This window comes from Ursus maritimus, unplaced genomic scaffold, assembly GCF_017311325.1.
Source record: "Ursus maritimus isolate PB19 unplaced genomic scaffold, ASM1731132v1 scaffold_5, whole genome shotgun sequence".
NCBI lineage: Eukaryota > Metazoa > Chordata > Mammalia > Carnivora > Ursidae > Ursus > Ursus maritimus.
The window spans coordinates 53,172,763-53,193,713 of NW_024426663.1; the positions used below are offsets into that span (position 1 = coordinate 53,172,763).

The 20,951-nt window shown below is 41.4% G+C and overlaps 2 protein-coding genes and 1 pseudogene across 2 annotated transcripts; all 3 read right to left on the bottom strand.

Moving 5' to 3' along the window:
- The window catches only part of LOC103663929, a 2,478-nt pseudogene extending 682 nt beyond the window's left edge, over positions 1-1,796 (bottom strand).
- Positions 1,797-5,494: 3,698 nt separating this feature from the next.
- Positions 5,495-7,266, bottom strand: LOC121100792 (protocadherin alpha-11-like). The gene is given in 2 exon segments (XM_040622699.1): positions 5,495-7,185; positions 7,188-7,266. Coding segments are annotated over 2 exon segments (1,770 nt in total).
- Positions 7,267-13,640: 6,374 nt separating this feature from the next.
- On the bottom strand, positions 13,641-16,184 carry LOC103663741 (protocadherin alpha-10-like). The gene has a single exon (XM_008691498.2). It carries the CDS (start codon positions 16,154-16,156, stop codon positions 13,730-13,732), a length of 2,427 nt encoding a protein of 808 aa, XP_008689720.2. The 5' UTR covers positions 16,157-16,184; the 3' UTR covers positions 13,641-13,729.
- Between the last annotated feature and the right edge of the window lie 4,767 nt (positions 16,185-20,951).

A 20,951-nucleotide genomic window follows, 5' to 3' on the forward strand; every position in this document is an offset into this window, starting at 1 on the left:
GCGCGCGCCACCCGCCGCCGGCTGCAGCTCATACGACAGCCACGCGTTGTAGCCAGAGTCCGCGTCCACCGCCGCGCGCACCTTCGCCACCACGTGGCCCGCGCCCACCGACCGCGACACACCAGCTCGCTACGCCCGCCGCCGCCCGCCCCCAGGCCGCGGCAGCAGCGCGGGGCGTTGTCGTTCTCGTCAGCACGAACACCTGCAGCGTCACGTTGCTGCCCATGACGGGCACGCCCGCACGCGCGCTCACTTGGAACTGCAGCAGCTCCAGCTCCTCGTGGTCCAGCGCGTGCAGCGCTGGCAACCTGTGCCGCTCCCGCGTGCACCGACACGTAGCTTCGACAGCGCACGCGCCGCCCACGCGCCGCTCCACCAGCGAGTAGGACACCAGCAGCTCTCTCTGCGCTGGGCCGAGGCCGCGCGCAGACACCCGTGAAGATGTGGCAGCCGGGCGGGTTGTTCTCCTTCCACGAACACCGTGTACTCGGGCTGCGCAATGCCGGAAGCGTTGTCATTCACGTCGGCCACTTCCACGGACATGCTAGCTGTGGTGGGAAGCGAAGGCGAGCCTCCGTCCGCTGCGGTCACTACTAGAACATAGTTCGCCACACTCCGGTCCGGGCGCTTTCCAGCACCAGCGAATAGTAAATTCTTGAAGGTGGACACCAGCTTGAAGGGGACTTGGGCGCAGAGAACAGATCACCTGTCCATTGGCACCGGAGTCACGGTCAGAATTACACTGATCAGCGCAATGACAGTGCTAGGCTGGTGTCCTCTCGACTGGAGAGACAGGGAAGTCACAGTGACTCAGGGCATTATCATTGGCGTCCAATATTTCTACCCAGACTGTACAGTGACCTGCCATTGGGGGATTCCCTTTATCTATGGCCTGTACTTCCAATTTCATAAAACTTGTTTTCTTCATAATCTAAAGATCCATTGACCTCACTTCTCCGTTATTTTCATCTAGTGTAGAAATAAGAGTTTTCCATTGGGCTTAACTGACATCAAGGAGTAGGTTACCTCCCCATTGACTCCCTTCATCTCGATCTGTATTTAGCTTTATCACAAAAGTTTTTGGCTACGCTTTTCCATCAATTCCACCTTATATTCTGATTGCTCAAATTCCGGATCATTGTCGCACATTCAAGACTTGGACTAAAAAGCTGAACGGGTAAAGTCGAGCTCTGGTTTTCCGTCAGCGGCTGTCAGTAGCAATTAATTTCTGGAGTTTTCCTCGATCCAGATATTTCAATGTAAGCGACAGTCTTTTAGTCTGCTTACTATGTGTTGAGGATTCTAAAGAAAAATACTCATTTGACTTAGTCTGTAGGTCAATAGAGCATTCTCTCTATATCCGCATCAGAAGCTCCCTCAGAGGAAAATGAGAGTCAGTTGCTGGCAGATTCAGAAATCAGTGCTTTTGTTCTCTGAGAGAGAACACCGGTGGATTGTCGTTAATGTCCTTCATTCTCCACCTCCACGTGGAAAACCTGCAGCGCCTGTCCACGATCACCTCAGGTGGATGCTGCACTCAGACTCCGCCCGCACAGCTCCTCCGGTCGATTCGAGAATTCACAAACAAAATGCCATTCTGCAGATTTACCTCCAGAAGGTCCCCGGGCCTTGCTGGACGCCACTCGGAACAGGAGTGCCGGCACCAGCTCGCGTCAGCTCCAGCCCCAAGTCCTCGATGACGGACCACTAAAGGTGCCGTGTTTCCTCCTCCGGGACCGGTAGTGGACCTGGCCGCTCCCGGCCTCCCAGACTGTGAGGAGCAGAAGCGACAGCATGGCAGACGCCGAGTGCCCAATCCTTTCTTTGACAGCGGAACATCGCATCGACATTGACTTCCAAAATAAGGTTCTTTACGCTTACAGCAATACGGAGACTTCAGTTTGGGGTGATAAATATTGCTGAATTTTTGAGAAGTTTCAAGAATCCTTTAACAGTAGTGTTCGGCACGATGAGTTCGTTTTTGTATGAGGGCGTTCCTGGCTGTTCAGACCAACCCTGGGAAACGACTACTTCACAAGTAAAGAAGCTAGACACTCTTGAGTGAATAGTGAGCTCGCACTGCTGTGTATGCTACAGAATTTTATTTAAGAGAAAAATATAATAACTTCTACATGTTTCATTTTATTTTTATCCTCGAAATAATATTTCCAAAGTATCTTATTGAGGGGACATTCGTAGTATAAGTCATATTGAAAGTGATGCTGTGAAGAAACCTGACATTTTTCTAACATTGAAATTTTTGTTCCTATATTTGATTTAGAATTAAACAATTCTTCTTTTACTCTCCTACATACACATACAGGAGTTTAGTTTACAGGTAGCCTTAGTGAAAAACTAGGTTAAACATTTCTAAAGATATTAAGCCTATATTAAAATGTTATCAAATTTGAATTGCTTTATTTCTAGTCTATTTTTGTTACTTTGGCTGCTAGGAAACCCAAAGACAAAATTTGAGATTTTAGTAACAACTTTTTAGTCTTTAAGTTCTGTATGTTGTGTTCTTCTCTCTGTGCATTTGCCTTCTATTCATATTCTCTCTCTCTTACTTAGTTCCAATTCTTTTTTTATTTACTTTTAATATTGCATTTTTGTTACAAGCAATCTTTTTATCTGTTGAAAACAAAAAACATGTTTTCAAATTTAGTGTTTAAAACAGACTTCACAATGGAAAGTCTATGGATGTGAGAAATTTATGTTGTCACTATGATTTATCAGGAAGTCACATTGCTAACAGTATAATATGAGGTATCAAAATGACACTTTATTGATGGATGTCAATGATATAAGAGAAGAAGGTGTCTTTTCAATTATAAAATAAATTTTATTATAATTCAATGAAATAAATAAAAGTCACCAAAAGGGGCGCCTGGCGTACTAGCGGTTAAGCATCTGCCTTCAGCTCAGGCGTGATCCTGGTGTTAGGATCGAGCCCCACATCAGGACTCCTCCGCTATGAGCCTGCTTCTTCCTCTCCCACTCCCCCTGCTTGTGTTCCCCCTCTCTGGTCTGCCCCTGTCTCTGTCAAATAAATAAAATCTTTTAAACAAAATAAAAATAAAAATAAAAATAAAAAGTCACCATGAAAATATATGTGCCATGTTGGTATTTCCAAGACACACCATAACATTGGTTTTTGTATATCTGTCAAGATATATTCATAAAATGGATGACTTTTTTTTTCATTCACTTCACAAATGCTGATTACGCCCTCTGAGGACTAGGCACAGGGAGAGGACCAAAGGAAGAACAAACAGTTGATAGGAAATTCCATTAGAGGGCACAGCCTGAGCATGTGGAAGGAACTTAACCATCACATCAAAGAACTGGACTTGCGACCTTGGGGGCATTTGAGGGAGCCATTGGATGTGCTGCACCAAAAGAGTAAGGGAAGGCTTAAGAGAGCTGAGACTGGCCATGTATGCAAGTGGATTGAAGGGGAGAGAGACCAGAAGCCAGGAGATCATAGCAGGAGCTGTTGTTACAGCATTTAGGTGTGACATGAGGACGGCTATGCATAGCAGAGTTCCCAGCCACAGTGGGCGCTCACATAAATGGAGTGAATGACCTGTTTCCTGTTGAAAGAATTCTGGATCAGGGATCATAAGTTCATCCAGAAAAAGGGAAGATTTCTAATTATACCTCTTCTAAATGTGAACTTCTCTCTCTCCTCAATTCTCTCTCTCTCTCTCTCTCTCTCTCTTATATATATAAAATAATCAAACAATTCACTAAATGGCAAAGTGACTTTATGTTTGTGTAAATTCAATTTCATAAAATACCAAGTAGAAAATGGGAATTGTTATATGAGCTATCACTGCCTGAAGATATAATTTGTATGTGACTTTGTCTTTTCATATAGCCTTGGTTTTTAAGGACTGTCAAAGAGGATCAATGGAAGTTTGAAGAGAAAGTGATTTATAAATATTTATAAATTTATAAATATGCAATTATAAATAATGTGACTCTGGCTGAGGTATTTTTTGTATAGCTTTTGATGATTCATCTCCACTAAAAAAATATTGAGAAATGGCACATGAAAATTACTAGTATATTTATTTGTGTGTTAAGTTTTTTATCTTGAATACACACTATTGCTAATTTCCAGATCTTGTTCCATTTTTTTTTTTCAAATTTACTCTTTTCCCCTATTTATCATGCTTGCTAGAACTCCTTAGTAAAATGCAAAATTATTTTCTTAAAAAACTAATAAAGCAAGCAGAGACTTGTCACTCTTTATAACACTGAATTATGTTATGAATCTGTGAAACAATCAGTTATAAGTGCCTCAATCAAAATATAACATTAGACTACATTAATGTAGATTTAACATAAATTCTGAAGCCTATTAGATTTATTTTAGAGAAAAGCAGCAAAGATCTTACCACCACTTCATTATGGACATTGGGGATTGAGACGGCATGCACAATATGGAATCCAAAGGTAGATAGAGAGATGAACATCAGAAAGTCTACCCAAGGTAGATAATATTACATGTCTGAATTAAAACCAGATGTTAATTTAGCAAATTACTTTCCTAGTAATATGGTATATTTTAGTATATGAAAGGACACTGGATGAACACCAAGTCATAAAAGAATTTGATACATTGTAGAGAAACTCAATGACGCATCATTTGCATTTTAGTTGTGTTACTTCAGATATCACCATCTCAACTAATCCATATAAAAGAGATTATGCTATCTTTAGAACCTCATACCTTTGGGTATGCTTTGAGATCTGGCAATAAGCTAATGCCAAGAAGTTCACATCAATATTGTTATTAACATTGATTTTGTAAAAACTGGATTGAAAACTGAAGAACCTTGTGCCTGACCTTTACTAAACCAATCTGGTTAGCTCCTTCTTTAAGATTTATTTATTTATTTTAGAGAGTGAGTTCGCGCAAGCAGGGGGAGGGGCAGAGGCAGAGAAACTCAAGCAGACTCCCCGGGCTAACATGAAGCCCAAGATGGGGCTTCACAAGGGGCTCCATGAGAGGCCCCATGAGGGCTGATCCCATGACTGTGGGATCATGACCTCAGATGAAATCAAGAGTCAGGTACTAAACCGACTAGGCACCCAGGCATCCAACTGCTAGTCTTAAGTTTCTACTGTATGTCCATAGTCATATATACTAAAAGTGCATGGTTTAATGTTCTATTAGTCCTAGTCACCCACTAAATACCACGTAACAGGTCTAGTAATATTATTATTGAAAACATAAAAACAGAGAAACAAATCTTGAAAACCATTCTTGGAAACCCAGAGGTTCTTCAAGATCAATAGATTGTTTCATCTAAACATTGTATTAACAAAATTATAGGATATACTCATTGATGTTCACTCTTTGTTATCATGGCTTATTGAAGTATACACAGTTATTTCATCATGATCATTTGTTCAGTCAAAAACAAATCTCACAGACAAACATTAAGACTGAAGGAAGACTGATTCTTGAAATACCCACACACGTTCAAAGATTTTCGCGAGGATATCTGGGTGGCTCAGTTGGCGCGCCGCCCGCGCCGCCCGCCCCAGGCCGCGGCAGCAGCGCGGGCGCGTTGTCGTTCTCGTCCAGCACGAACACCTGCAGCGTCACGTTGCTGCCCAGCGGAGGCACGCCCGCATCGCGCGCGCTCACTTGGAACTGCAGCAGCTCCAGCTCCTCGTGGTCCAGCGGCTGCAGCGCGTACACCTTGCCGCTCTCCGCGTGCACCGACACGTAGCTCGACAGCGCACGCTCGCCCACGCGCCGCTCCACCAGCGAGTAGGACACCAGCGCGTTCTCCTGCGCGTCGGCGTCGCGCGCAGACACCGTGAAGATGTGGCAGCCGGGCGGGTTGTTCTCCTTCACGAACACCGTGTACTCGGGCTGCGCGAATGCCGGTGCGTTGTCGTTCACGTCGGCCACTTCCACGGACATGCTAGCTGTGGTGGACAGCGAAGGCGAGCCTCCGTCCCGCGCGGTCACTACTAGAACATAGTTCGCCACACTCTCGCGGTCCAGGGCGCTTTCCAGCACCAGCGAATAGTAATTCTTGAAGGTGGACACCAGCTTGAAGGGGACGTTGGGCGTTAGAGAACAGATCACCTGTCCATTGGCACCGGAGTCACGGTCAGATACACTGATCAGCGCAATGACAGTGCTAGGCTGAGTGTCCTCTCGTACTGGGAGAGACAGGGAAGTCACAGTGACTTCAGGGGCATTATCATTGGCGTCCAATATTTCTACCCAGACTGTACAGTGACCTGCCATTGGGGGATTCCCTTTATCTATGGCCTGTACTTCAATTTCATAAAACTTGTTTTCTTCATAATCTAAAGATCCATTGACCCTCACTTCTCCGTTATTTTCATCTAGTGTAAATAAGAGTTTTCCATTGGGCTTAACTGACATCAAGGAGTAGGTTACCTCCCCATTGACTCCTTCATCTCGATCTGTGGCATTTAGCTTTATCACAAAAGTTTCTTTGGCTACGTTTTCCATCAATCTCACCTTATATTCTGATTGCTCAAATTCCGGATCATTGTCGTTAATATCCAAGACTTGGACAAAAAGCTGAACGGTGCTAGTGAGCTCTGGTTTTCCCCCGTCTGCGGCTGTCAGTAGCAAATTAATTTCTGGAGTTTTCTCTCGATCCAGATATTTCTTTAATGTAAGCGACAGTCTTTTAGTCTGCTTACTATGTGTTGGTGATTCTAAAGAAAAATACTCATTTTGACTTAGTCTGTAGGTCAATAGAGCATTCTCTCCTATATCCGCATCAGAAGCTCCCTCTAGAGGAAAATGAGAGTCAGGTTGCTTAGATTCAGAAATCAGCAGCTTTTGTTCTCTGAGAGAGAACACCGGTGGATTGTCGTTAATGTCCTTCACCTCCACCTCCACGTGGAAAACCTGCAGCGGCCTGTCCACGATCACCTCCAGGTGGATGCTGCACTCCAGACTCCGCCCGCACAGCTCCTCCCGGTCGATTCGAGAATTCACAAACAAAATGCCATTCTGCAGATTTACCTCCAGAAGGTCCCCGTGGCCTTTGGACGCCACTCGGAACAGGCGCGGCACCAGCTCGGTCAGCTCCAGCCCCAAGTCCTGGGCGATGCGACCTACGAAGGTGCCGTGTTTGGCCTCCTCCGGGACCGAGTAGTGGACCTGGCCGCTCCCGGCCTCCCAGACTGTGAGGAGCAGAAGCGACAGCAGCAGACGCCGAGTGCCCAATCCCCTTCTTTGACAGCGGAACATCGCATACGACATTGACTTCCAAAATAAGGTTCTTTACGCTTACAGTACCGGAGACTTCAGTTTGGGGTGATAAATATTGCTGAATTTTTGAGAAGTTTCAAAGAATCCTTTAACAGTAGTGTTCGGCACGATGGAGTCGTTTTTTTGTATGGGGCGTTCCTGGCTGTTCAGACCAACCCTGGAAACGACTACTTCCACCAAGTAAAGAGCGACACCTTGCGCCTGAATAGTGAGTACTGTACACTGCTGTGTATGCTACAGAATTTTACTTAAAGAGAAAAATATAATTAACTTCACATGTTTCATTTTATTTTATCCTCGAAATAATATTTCCAAAGTACTTATTGAGGGGACATTCGTAGTATAAGTCATATTGAAAGTGATCCTGTGTGGAAAATGACATTTTATTCTAAACATTGAAATTTTTGTTCCTATATTTGATTTAGAATTAAACAATTCTTCTTTTACTCTCCTACATAATACACAGAGAGTTTAGTTTACAGGTAGCCTTATGAAAAACTAGGGTTAAACATTTCCTAAAGATATTGCTTCTCATATTAAAATGTTATCAAATTTGAATTGCTTTATTTCTAGTCTATTTTGTTACTTTGGCTGCTAGGAAACCCAAAGACAAATTTGAGATTTTAGTAACAACTTTTTAGTCTTTAAGTTCTGTATGTTGTGTTCTTCTCTCTGTGCATTTGCCTTCTATTCATATCTACTTTCTTTAGTTCCAATTCTTTTTTATTTACTTTTAATTGCATTTTTGTTACAAGCAATCTTTTATCTGTTGAAAAACAAAAACATGTTTTCAAATTTAGTGTTTAAAACAGACTTCACAATGGAAAAGTCTATGGATGTAGAGGAAATTTATATTTGACACGCATGATTTATCAGGGAAGTCACATTGCTAACAGTATAATATGAGGTATCAAAATGACACTTTATTGATGGTGTCAATGATATGGAAGAAGGTGTCTTTCAATTATAAAATAAATTTTATTATAATTCAATGAAATAAATAAAAGTCACCAAAGGGGCGCCTGGGTGGCACAGCGGTTAAGCATCTGCCTTCAGCTCAGGGCGTGATCCTGGTGTTATGGGATCGAGCCCCACATCAGGCTCCTCCGCTATGAGCCTGCTTCTTCCTCTCCCACTCCCCCTGCTTGTGTTCCCTCTCTCACTGGCTGTCTCTGTCTCTGTCAAATAAATAAAATCTTTAAACAAAATAAAAATAAAAATAAAAATAAAAGTCACCATGAAAATATATGTGCCATGTTGGTATTTCCAAGACACCAACATTGGTTTTTGTATATCTGTCAAGATATATTCATGAAAATAGATGACTTTTTTTTTTCATTCACTTCACAAATGCTTATTAAGCACCTCTGAGGACTAGGCACAGGAGAGGACCAAAGGAAGAGACAAAACAGTTGATAGGAAATTCCATTAGAGAGGGCACAGCCTGAGCATGGAAGGCTTAACCATCACATCAAAGAACTGGACTTGACCTTGGGGGCACTGAGGAGCCATTGGATGTGCTGCACCAAAAGAGTAAGGGAAGGCTTAAGAGAGCTGAGACTGGCCATGTATGCAAGTGGATTGAAGGGGAGAAGACCAGAAGCCAGGAGATCAGCAGGGAGCTGTTGTAGCATTGTAGGTGTGACATGAGGACGGCTAGCGCATAGCAGAGTTCCCAGCACACAGTGGGCGCTCAATAAATGGGTGAATGACCTGTTTCCTGTTGAAAGAATTCTGGATTTGGGATCATAAGTTCATCCAGAAAAAGGGAAAGGATTTCTAATTATACCTCTTCTAAATGTGAACTTCTCTCTCTCCCTCAATCTCTCTCTCTCTCTCTCTCTCTCTCTCTATATATATATATAAAATAATCAAACAATTCAACTAAATGGCAAGTGACTTTAATGTTTGTGTAAATTCAATTTCATAAAATACCAAGTAGAAAATGGGAATTGTTGATACGAGCTATCACTGCCTGAAGATATAATTTGGTTATGTGACTTTGTCTTTTCATATAGCCTTGGTTTTAAGGATGTCAAAAGAGGATCCAATGGAAGTTTAAAGTAGAAAGTGATTTATAAATATTTATAAATTTATAAATATCAATTTATAAATAAATATGACTCTAGCTTGAGTATTTTGCTGTATGCTTTTGATGATTCATCTCCAATTAAAAAATATTGAAATGGCACATGAAAAAATTACTAGTATATTTATTTGTGTGTTAGTATTTTTATCTTGAATACACACACTATTGCTAATTTCAGATCTTGTTCCATTTTTTTTTTCAAATTTACTCTTTTCCCTATTTATCATCTTGCTAGAACTCTTAGTAAATGCAAAATTATTTTCTTAAAAAAACTAATAAAGCAAGCAGACTTGTCACTCTTTATAACACTGAATTATGTTATGAATCTGTGAAACAATCAGTTATAAGGGCCTCTAATCAAAATATAACATTAGACTACATTAACAGTAGACTTAACATACCTTCTGAAGCCTATTAGATTTATTTTAGAGAAAAAAGGAAGCAAGAGATCTACCACCACTTCATTATGGACATTGGGGATTGAGACGGTATGCACAATATGGAATCCTCAAAGGTAGATAGAGAGATGAACATCAGAAAGTCTACCCAAGGTAGATAATATTACATGTCTGAATTAAAACCAGATGTTAATTTAGCAATTACTTTCCCAGTAATATGGTATTTTTTGAGTATATGAAAGGACACTGGATGAACACCAAGTCATAAAAGAATTTGATACATTGTATAAACCAATGACGCATCATTTGCATTTTAGCTGTGTTACTTCAGATATCACCATCTCAACTAATCCATATAAAAGAGATTATGCTATCTTTGAACTCATCTTTGGGCATAAGCTTGAGATCTGGCAATAAGCTAATGCCAAGAAGTTCACATCAATATTGTTATTAACATTGATTTTGTAAAACTGATTGAAAAACTGAAGAACTTTGTGCCTGACCTTTACTAAACCAATCTGGTTAGTCTTTCTTTAAGATTTATTTATTTATTTTAGAGAGTGAGTTCTCGCGCAAGCAGGGGGAGGGGCAGAGGCAGAGAAACTCAAGCAGACTCCCCGCTGGGCATGAAGCCCAAGATGGGGCTTCACAAGGGGCTCCATGAGAGGCCCCATGAGGGGCTGGATCCCATGACTGTGGGATCATGACCTCAGATGAAATCAAGAGTCAGGTGCTCAACCGACTCAGGCACCCAGGCATCCCAATCTGGTTAGTCTTAAGTTTCTACTGTATGTCCTGCTAGTCATATACTAAAGTGCATGGTTTAATGTTCTATTAGTCCTAGTCACCCACTAAATACCACGTAACAGGTCTAGTAATATTATTATTGAAAACATAAAACAGAGAAACAAATCTTGAAACCATTCTTGGAAACCCAGGAGGTTCTTCAAGATCAATAGATTAGAAATACTATCCAACATTGTATTAACAAAATTATAGGATATACTCATTGATGTTCACTCTTTGTTATCATGGCTTATTGAAGTATACACAGTTATTTCATCACAGATCATTTGTTCAGTCAGCACAAATCTCACAGACAACATTAAGACTGAAGAAGACTGATTCTGAAATACCCACACACGTTCAAAGATTTTCATGAGAGGGATATCTGGGTGGCTCAGTTGGTTAAGCATCTGCCTTCAGCTCAGGTCATGATCCCAGGGTCCTGGGATCCAGTCCCACATGGGGCTCCTTGCTCAGCAGAGAGCCTGCTTCTCCCTCTGCCTGCTGCTCCCCCTGCTTGTGCGTGCTCTCTCCCCCTCTCTCTTCGACAAATAAAATCTTTACAAAAAAAAAAGTTTCCATGGGAAATATTACACCTTTTAAGCTCTTATTGAAGTATGCAGTTTTGGAAACACTTACTGAATTCTTTGTTAATAACCAGGATCCTGGAAATAATCATATTACCACTTACATTTGTCCAAAACATTATCCTTATTCACAACATAAAAAGGACAGGGTCATTTTCATATTGTCATTTGGCTTTGGTGTTCTGCTAGAATGTTGCAGATCAGTCTTCTGGGTTTTCCCATATATTAAATGATTCTTCTTATTTATATTACTTCCAAACAATGGATACCTAGTCCCTACAATGGCAACTCTTCATTACCTACATTACCTACATTACATTGAATGATCCAAAGTTATCTCAATGTGGCATTGCAACAAATGATAATGATGTTCATGAACTCTTCTGAGAAAATAATCACTTAACAAAAAAAATCTCAATTCTCATCTCAGTTATGGCATTGTACAAAATTAACTCTGAGGATAATCATGAAGGTTTTTTTCTTAAGCAAAACAGAAAGAAGGGTTCACCTGTATATACTTTCTGCTTGATTTTCCTAGCCATAACTATGTCTGATCAGAGAAAAAAACTTACTGTAGAAAACTCTACAGTGAATAAAAGAATGGCTCTAGAATCTAAAAGATATACATTTGAATATCATTTTTACCATGTACTAGCTGGATGGCAGTAGACAAGCTAGAAAAGTATCTTACCATCTCTTAGTTCATCTTTCAAATTTGGATAGTCGTGTGCATTTTATAAATTGTTATGAGGATTAAATTAAATTATGTATTTTAAGTCCTTCACACAATGTTCTTTTTTTTTAGTTTTTTTTCTTTTTTTTTTTAAGATTTTATTTATTCGACAGAGATAGAGACAGCCAGCGAGAGAGGGAACACAAGCAGGGGGAGTGGGAGAGGAAGAAGCAGGCTCACAGCGGAGGAGCCTGATGTGGGGCTCGATCCCATAACGCCCGGGATCACGCCCTGAGCCGAAGGCAGACGCTTAACCGCTGTGCCACCCAGGCGCCCCCACACAATGTTCTAATAAACAGAAAGACTTCAAATAGTAGTGGTTTATTTATAGTTAGTGATTGATTGATTGGTTGTTCTTGTTCTACTTTGTAGCTATGGGTGAAGAGGATTTCAGTATGATAAACTAGGGCATGGTTTTTCTTTTTCAGAAAATTTCCTAATATTCATCTTCATGGAAAGCATCCTTTTTTTGTGGGTAGAAAACGGCGATTAATGCCTCCTCAGCATTTCTATTAACTTTACCCTGTCCATAACATGGTTCTCCTACACATGTAAATATATCATATATAATTTATTTCTCCACACAATACAGGTAAACGGTTTCTAACTTGTACACTGGAGAAAAAAAAACAAAATAAACTTTCACATCAATTGATTTAGATGCTTATAGCTCTAAATACAAGTTCTCTGTGATCTCTTTAAAGAAAACAATTCACATGAGTTTGCATCAAATGTATCCAAAGTATACAATATCAAATTGTGAAATGTGATCAACAACACCACTGTTAAACTGGAAGTGACTTTATAGATATTCCATGGTTATTATGCATAAGCTATTTAAATCAATGTCATTTCAGAGACCTAGTGGCTTGGTGGACATAGGCAGCAGTACCACCTTTCCCCATGGAAAACTCTCTTAAACTCAAAGCACAAAGAAGTGTGAATTTTCCTACCCTACCCTAAAATACTTCCCTAAAGCCTCACAATGGGTACCATGAATGGAAGAAACATAAATATGATCAAATATCAAATAAATCTTCAACATCAAATAAATATCAAATCTTCAAATATCAAATAAATAAAATAAATCAAATAAAAAAGGAAATCAATGAATTAATCTGGAGGAGAGCAGCAATAGATTCAGCGGGCAATTAGCAAAACTGAAATTACACTAGGAAGTAAAGAAAAATGTAGTTTATCTGAAACAGCTGAAGACTATGAAGAAAATAAGCAGGAAATCATGAGATGATTAAAGACAAAAAAGTAAAGTCCTCCCCAAAGGTAAGTCTGAAACTTCACCCAGTATCTCAAAGAAGCATCCCATTGATTATAAAGAAACAAAATTATTTATAAAAGGAAGCCACCTCAACAGCCCATGCCCATTAGTAATAAACTTACAGCTTGTAGGAAGGTATTTCAAACTCAAAATAACTAAATTATGAAGCTATGCATTATTATGGTAATTTTTAATACATGAACACAATGAGTGGAGGTCACCAATTAGAACAAGGAAATGGATAGAAAAAGTGAACTTGCTGCAAATTTGAGAACTACAATATTTAAGCTTTGCCTACATCCTCCACTTCCCATCAGTGATTTTTACCTGCATGACTTAGCTTTCTTCATTTACAGACAGCTTCAGCCGTCTATTTCATTATTGCTATTACCACCACTATTATTTCCAGCAACTAGATAATGTTCCTACTGTGTTCATGAAGACGTCACTGAAAGCAATAAAAATGGCTAGGCTTCCAGTGTGTTTTAAAATAAACCAGCCCAAGAAAACAAAACAAAAATAAATAAATGAAGCAATAAACTTACACTAATGTCGCTGAATATACTATAAGATTGACATCAACAGGCATTAAATACATTCAGAATTACTGTACTTACATCATTCCCGAAAATCCCCTGTTGTTCTCCGCTATCTCCAGAACTTGAACCAGGAGGAACACAAGGGCTGAAGGCCATGAGGTCGGTCTTGGGCGGGCCCTCCCCAGAGCACACCCTCTGCCGCCTCTGCTGCGAGTACGACCAGCTCCCCACCGCGCTGGAGCACACGAGCGTGGGCTTGCCAGGTCCGCACGCGCCCTCCGTGGGCGGCGCCGAGCACCGCAGCGCCGTGTACAGCAGCAGCGTCAGCACCAACAGGCTGGACACGGCGCAGATGGCGACGATCAGGTACACGTTGACATCCACCAGCGCCGCCTCCGCGCCCGCCGCGCCCGCCAACACCCGCGACGACGCCTTTGGCGCCTGGCCGCTCTCCACCAGCGACAGCAGCACAGTGGCCGTGGCCGTCAGCGCCGGCTCGCCGTGGTCCTTCACCAGCACCAGCAGGCGCTGGCGCGCCGAGTCCGCCTCGTCCAGGGTGCGCGTCGTGCTGATCTCGCCCGTGTACAGCGCCACGCGGAACGGGCTGCGCGCGCCACCCGCCGCCGGCTGCAGCTCATACGACAGCCACGCGTTGTAGCCAGAGTCCGCGTCCACCGCGCGCACCTTCGCCACCACGTGGCCCGCGCCCACCGACCGCGACACCAGCTCGCTCAGCGCGCCGCCCGCGCCGCCCGCCCCAGGCCGCGGCAGCAGCGCGGGCGCGTTGTCGTTCTCGTCCAGCACGAACACCTGCAGCGTCACGTTGCTGCCCAGCGGAGGCACGCCCGCGTCGCGCGCGCTCACTTGGAACTGCAGCAGCTCCAGCTCCTCGTGGTCCAGCGGCTGCAGCGCGTACACCTTGCCGCTCTCCGCGTGCACCGACACGTAGCTCGACAGCGCACGCTCGCCCACGCGCCGCTCCACCAGCGAGTAGGACACCAGCGCGTTCTCCTGCGCGTCGGCGTCGCGCGCAGACACCGTGAAGATGTGGCAGCCGGGCGGGTTGTTCTCCCTCACGAACACCGTGTACTCGGGCTGCGCGAATGCCGGCGCGTTGTCGTTCACGTCGGCCACTTCCACGGACATGCTAGCTGTGGTGGACAGCGAAGGCGAGCCTCCGTCCCGCGCGGTCACTATGAGAACATAGTTTGCCACGCTCTCGCGGTCCAGGGCGCTTTCCAGCACCAGCGAATAGTAATTCTTGAAGGTGGACACCAGCTTGAAGGGGACATGGGGTATTAGTGAGCAGGTCACCTGCCCATTGGCGCCAGAGTCACGGTCGGACACTCTGATCAAGGCGATGACAGTGCCCAGTGTAGCATCCTCTGGAACAGACAACGATAGCGATGTCACCAGCAACTCCGGAGCATCATCATTAATGTCCAAGATTTCTATCAAGACTGTGCAGTGACCAAACATCGGGGGATTTCCTTTGTCAACTGCTTCTATTTGAAGTTTCCATAATTTAGTTTCTTCAAAATCTATTTTTCCGTTTACTTTTATTTCTCCACTGGCTGAATCAATGCGGAAAAAGGCTTCTGGATTAGAGGAGACATCAGCTGCAAAGGAATAAAGAATGTGGCTGTTTGAGCCTTCATCCAAATCCGAGGCGTTAAGTCTAATAACCAGTGTACCGTTTCTCGAATTCTCCAGTAATTTTACACGATAAACTGCTTTGTCAAACACTGGGGCGTTGTCATTTACATCCAGCACCGTGATGTGTAACTCCGTGCTACCTGTCAGCTCAGGTTTGCCCCCATCTGTTGCTTGGAGCACCAAGAGAAGCTCTGAAGCGACTTCCCTGTCTAAAGGTTTTTTTAGTACTAGTTGGAGCGGTTTTACCTGATCGTCGTTGGTGGGTACGAGCAAAGAGAAATACTCATTGGGGCTCAGTCTGTAAGTCAGCAGAGCGTTGGCCCCGATATCTGCATCAGAGGCGCCCTCTAGTGAAAAATGAGAGTCAAGAGCCCTAGTTTCGGAAACAAACAAATTTTTTTGTGCTGCTGGGAACACAGGCGGATTGTCGTTAATGTCCTTCACCTCCACCTCCACGTGGAAAACCTGCAGCGGCCTGTCCACGATCACCTCCAGGTGGATGCTACATTCCGCGCTCCGCACGCACAGCTCCTCCCGGTCGATCCGAGAATTCACAAACAAAATGCCATTCTGCAGATTTACCTCCAGAAGGTCCTCGTGACCCTTGGACGCCACTCGGAACAGGCGTGGCACCAGCTCCGTCAGCTCCAGCCCCAAATCCTGGGCGATGCGGCCGACGAAGGTGCCGTGTTTGGCCTCCTCCGGGACCGAGTAGTGAACCTGGCCGCTCTCGGCCTCCCAGACTGCAAGGAACAGAACCGAGAGCAGCAAATGCTTGGTTCCCTGGCCACCTGGTCCTGAAGCTAACATCCTGCTTTGCTTCTGATTAGTAAATCAACATTTCATGAGCGGAAAGGTGTAATCCTTTTAGATCTCTCTTTTGAGTCTTTGTTCCTGAGATCCCAACTGGTCTTAACAACATGGGTGTGTAGTCTTTAAAACACCGGAACCGTGGAGATTCTTTCTGATCCGTGAATTACGGTAATTTTCTTCCGTTTAAAGAATCGTCTCCTTGGAGAACAACGACATCCTGTGGCTCAAAATGGAAGTACGTTTGTGTTTATACTATTTCTTTCACTCTATTGCTTCTCTCATAATTCCTTCATATATTGGTCCATGTTTTATTTTGTAGGCTTTTAATTCTTTCTTTATACATTCCTTGTGTGTGACCACTAGCTCTTTAAAGGTGGTTTTTGTCTTGCAAATTAGAATCCTAAGAAGAGTTTTACCTTGGATATAGACACCTAAGAAAACGCACTACTGGGCTATCTGTATTATCATGTACATAAACAGGAAAAATACTTATTTGTAGGTTACTAGTGATGCTGTATTTTTTAGACTTTTAGAAATTGATCATTTTGGAATGGTCTCTTATTATGTTTACTCCATTGCTAACACTACAATTTCTATTGCTTAATCCTTATTCTATGTTAAGTTATTCTAAACATTTAGTTCAACTGTGAAGAGAATAACTCAAGATTCAAGTTCTTTAAGTTACCACCTCAACATAATGGTGTTTCAAATCAGTGTCGATATGCACGCTACTTACCAGTTTATCCAAAGATTTATTTTCTTTGATATCAATGAATTTACCAAGTACTGGCTCCTAGAAATACAAAGTATATTTATCTTTGGCTCATTTTAAAGCTTTTTCAATTACTCTATCTGCTCAAGGTGAATGTTATAGTTTCCATCCTGAAGGACAATTTGCATTATATCCATGGCTATTTGCAAAATGATTTCATTCTAACTTCCTCCCCCAACAAAAACCCACTGAATCAGGAATTCAAGTTATATTTTCTGTTTGTTTATGCTCATTTTATTCTGGAATTGGTTTACAGAGACTAGAGTATAAAAGCATTCTAAATCAAATTGATTTACTCAGTTTTATTTTCCTGTTCTTATCTCAAATGCAAAAACCAAGTGGAAATTTGCATCTCAACTGTTATCAATTGCAATAAAGCTGATCAGTCTTCTATTAAAAGAGAAAAAATATTTAAATCATTCTCAAGACTGTTCAGAAGCCAACTATCCGATATCTGAAATCCTTCTGATAAGATGGCAGCCTCTCGGAAAATCCCAAATTTCTCTACTGAAAAAAAAACTGTAAATGGCTACCCAAGGCAATCTTAGGTTTTATGTGAAAATGAGCTGCAGTCTTCATTTGGAACACTTTTAAAAATCAGGATTCAATGATTATAAATCTATGCAAAAGATTTATAGTTCTAACAACTTGTAATTAGTTTAGATTGTGGAAGCCATAAACTCAAGACATTTGCATAAAGAGGAGCAAAAACAGTTTTAGCTCATGGGGATTACTAAATTCGGAAAAAGACATGACTAAGACATGACTCCTTGTGTTTGCTGATTTAAATAATCCAGTCCGTTTGAGAATATGCCATGCTGAAGGTCCATTCCACTTTTGGTTTAAGGAATTGCTTCATTAGTTAAGTATGCATTAAAGATAGTTTTTAAAGCCCTCAAATTCCAAGGCTATCATATAGCTAAATAACTATAGTATACCAATAAAGCTATGGGTTGTTTACTCATCTTAAAATAGACTGTAACAAATACTATCCCATCAAGAGCTATAGAGTACTCGTGATTAGCCTCATTTTAACGCCATTTAATAAAGATTATATTAAACATTATTATAAAATTAAAATGTTATCGTTTTTAAATTAATTTATTTATTTCAGAGAGAGAAAGACTGAGCACATGGGAGGAGGGACAGAGGGAGAGAAAGTCAAGCAGACTGCTGATTGGAGCCTGATGTGGGGCTCGATCTCATGAAACCATGAGATCACAACCCGAGCCAAAACCAAGGGCCAGGTGTTTAACCCAACTCCCAGGCACTCCTAAGATGTCATAGTTTAAAAAGAAATTGTTTCTTTTTTGGCAAGAATGTTAAAAGAAATCCTTAATTTGGAAAATTTTCTGGTTTCATTCTGAAATTTCCATAATTCTGAGTTAAATGAAAGAAACTTTCCATGAAGTTTTAAAAATATATTTATCTTAAAACAAAAATGGGGGAGCCTGGGTGGCTCAGTCACAGTTAGGCATCTGCCTTTAGCTCAGGCCATGATCGCAGGATCCTGGGATGGAGTCCCTGGGATGAGCAGGGAGCTTGCTTCTCCCTCTTCCTCTGCCACTCCCACTGCTTGTGTGCACTCTCTCTCTCAAATAAATAAATAAAATCTTTAAAAAAAAACAGAGACAGAGGAAGACAATGTCAGACTATAAACAGTAAAATGTGTCTTTGCTATCTCTCAACTACTCCTGAAATCTCACCTCATTTCCTCCCCTGTCTGCATTTCCTCCTCCTAAGACTTTAAAATTATTATGGTGTTGGATAAAATGGTAACTGGTTGTGTTAAATTTTTGGTGAATATTTGTATTTTAAACACATCCCCCCAAAAAGCAAAGTAAAATAAATAGGACCAAATTGGTAAACACACAATTCTGTTTCATTAATTGCTCAGATGAAGAGATACCTCTGGATAAAACTTTTTTGCAAGGGGGACACAGTGACATTATAAAGGGCTGAAAGAGAAGGCAGATACAAGAGAAAGGAATTCTATTTACAAGTTGAAATACTCTGCATTAACTTATCATCTGTAATCTCTGAGAATTGGAGACTGGCCGTGGGAAGTATTAACATAAGAAGACAATGCCATGCTTAAGTTCTTGCCACAATCGTCTTTTTTGGTGTTCCTAAACTTGAATAGAGATTTCAAGTTTTATTGGAAGCTATTTGTGAAGCACATACAGAGTAAAAATTCAGCCCGCATACAGAAAGGAAAAAGTATTGCTAAGAACCAGTCAAGATGATAAACTAGTTGCACTACTATTTTTCGGTAACACTGGATATAACAAAATAAACAAAAATGAAATCATAGGTATCAGGTAACAACCAGTCTCAGAAAGGAATATTGAATAGGATGGTGTTGGCAACCTGCAAATTAATTGTCTTGCATTTCACAGTCTACCCAAACAACAAAACCCATTTAAGATGACTAGAAACTATAAACTAAATTGCATGCCATGATCTCAAGTCAGTAGAGAAGGTTCTAGTAGAACAATTCAGCTTTCTCTTCAAATTTCTCACATTAATTTGGACTAAAGTCATTATTTTCAACTTCCTTAAAATTAAAAGTGATTTTCAAATGTTCTCTGTTATTAAACATAATCATGACTCTTTCTTCATAGTGTAAAATCTTATACTTGAACATAATAAGCAATATTTTATGCTGATAAAGAAGTAGATCATGAAGAGCTACTGCATATAATTATGTAAATGGCTATAAAACTTTTCTTCTGCTAAAAAAAAGTGAATAGTACACCCTGGCAGAGATACCAAAATGAAAATGAAAAAAAGCATTTTAAAAGCTCAAACCCTGGGGCACCTGGGTGGCACAGTGGTTAAGCCTCTGCCTTCGGCTCAGGGCGTGATCCTAGCGTTCTGGGATCGAGCCCCACATCGGGTTCCTCTGCTGTGAGCCTGCTTCTTCCTCTCTCACTCCCCCTGCTTGTGTTCCCTCTTTCGCTGCCTGTCTCTATCTCTGTCAAATAAATAAATAAAATCTTTAAAAAAAATAAAATAAAATAAAAGCTCAAACCCTTAATTTCATAGATTAGGACATTTATAAATGAACTTCAAGTCTACATAGAGTACCATCAAAAGTACAATATAAACACTGAATACTGAGGATATAGTATGCATTATAAGCTATGTTGCATTACAGATATTTTAAAAAGATTTATTTCTTTATTTGAGCACGCATGTGCCAGAAGGGGCTAGAGGCAGAGAGAGAAACAGAAATCCTCAAGCTGAACCCCCTGATGGGTGTGGAGGCCAGAGTAGATCTCCATCCTAGGAGCTGAACCAAATCAAGAGTCCCACACTTAACCAAATGAGCCACCCAGGCACCCCCAGATAGTCTGTATTGTATTGTATTATATTGTTTTTATTTTATTTTATTTTATTTTATTTTATTTTATTTTATTTTATTTATTTGGCAGAGAGAAAGAGAGAGAGTGTGCACAAGCAGGGGGAACAGGAGAGGGAGAAGCAGGCTCCCCTCTGAGCAGGGAGCCCAGATGCAGGGCTCTATCCCAGGACCCTGGGATCATGACATGAGCCCCCCAGATGCCCCCCCCCGCCAGATATTCTTTAATAAGAGAGAAAAGGCACATTTTAACCCTGAAGAGAACTGATCAGAGCAGTCTTTAAGGTAATAGGGTCATTTCAAAATTTAAATTTGAAAGTTAAATAAACTTAAAGTACTAATTAAAGTACTAATCTCGTAAATATGTGTAACATAAAAAAGACACTAGTTTATGAAAAAAACCCTACAGACTACACCAAATATTTGTATTGGAAATATAAATACTTAAAAATAAGTTGAATTATTTTAAAAATTGAAGTACCAAGAAAAACTTAATGCACAGAGTACAACAGACAAATTACAAAATGAACTTTTCTTTATTTTCTACAGTAAGCTGCATGCCTACCGTAGGGCTTGAACTCAGGGCGCAAGTTTAAGAGTCACATGTTCTACCTACTGAGCCAGCAGATGACAGCAAATTGAGGTTTTAAAGTAAA

Coding starts and splice junctions, on each gene's coding strand:
- LOC103663741 (XM_008691498.2), bottom strand. CDS start 16,156: ATGTTAGCTTCAGGACCAGGTGGCCAGGGAACCAAGCATTTGCTGCTC.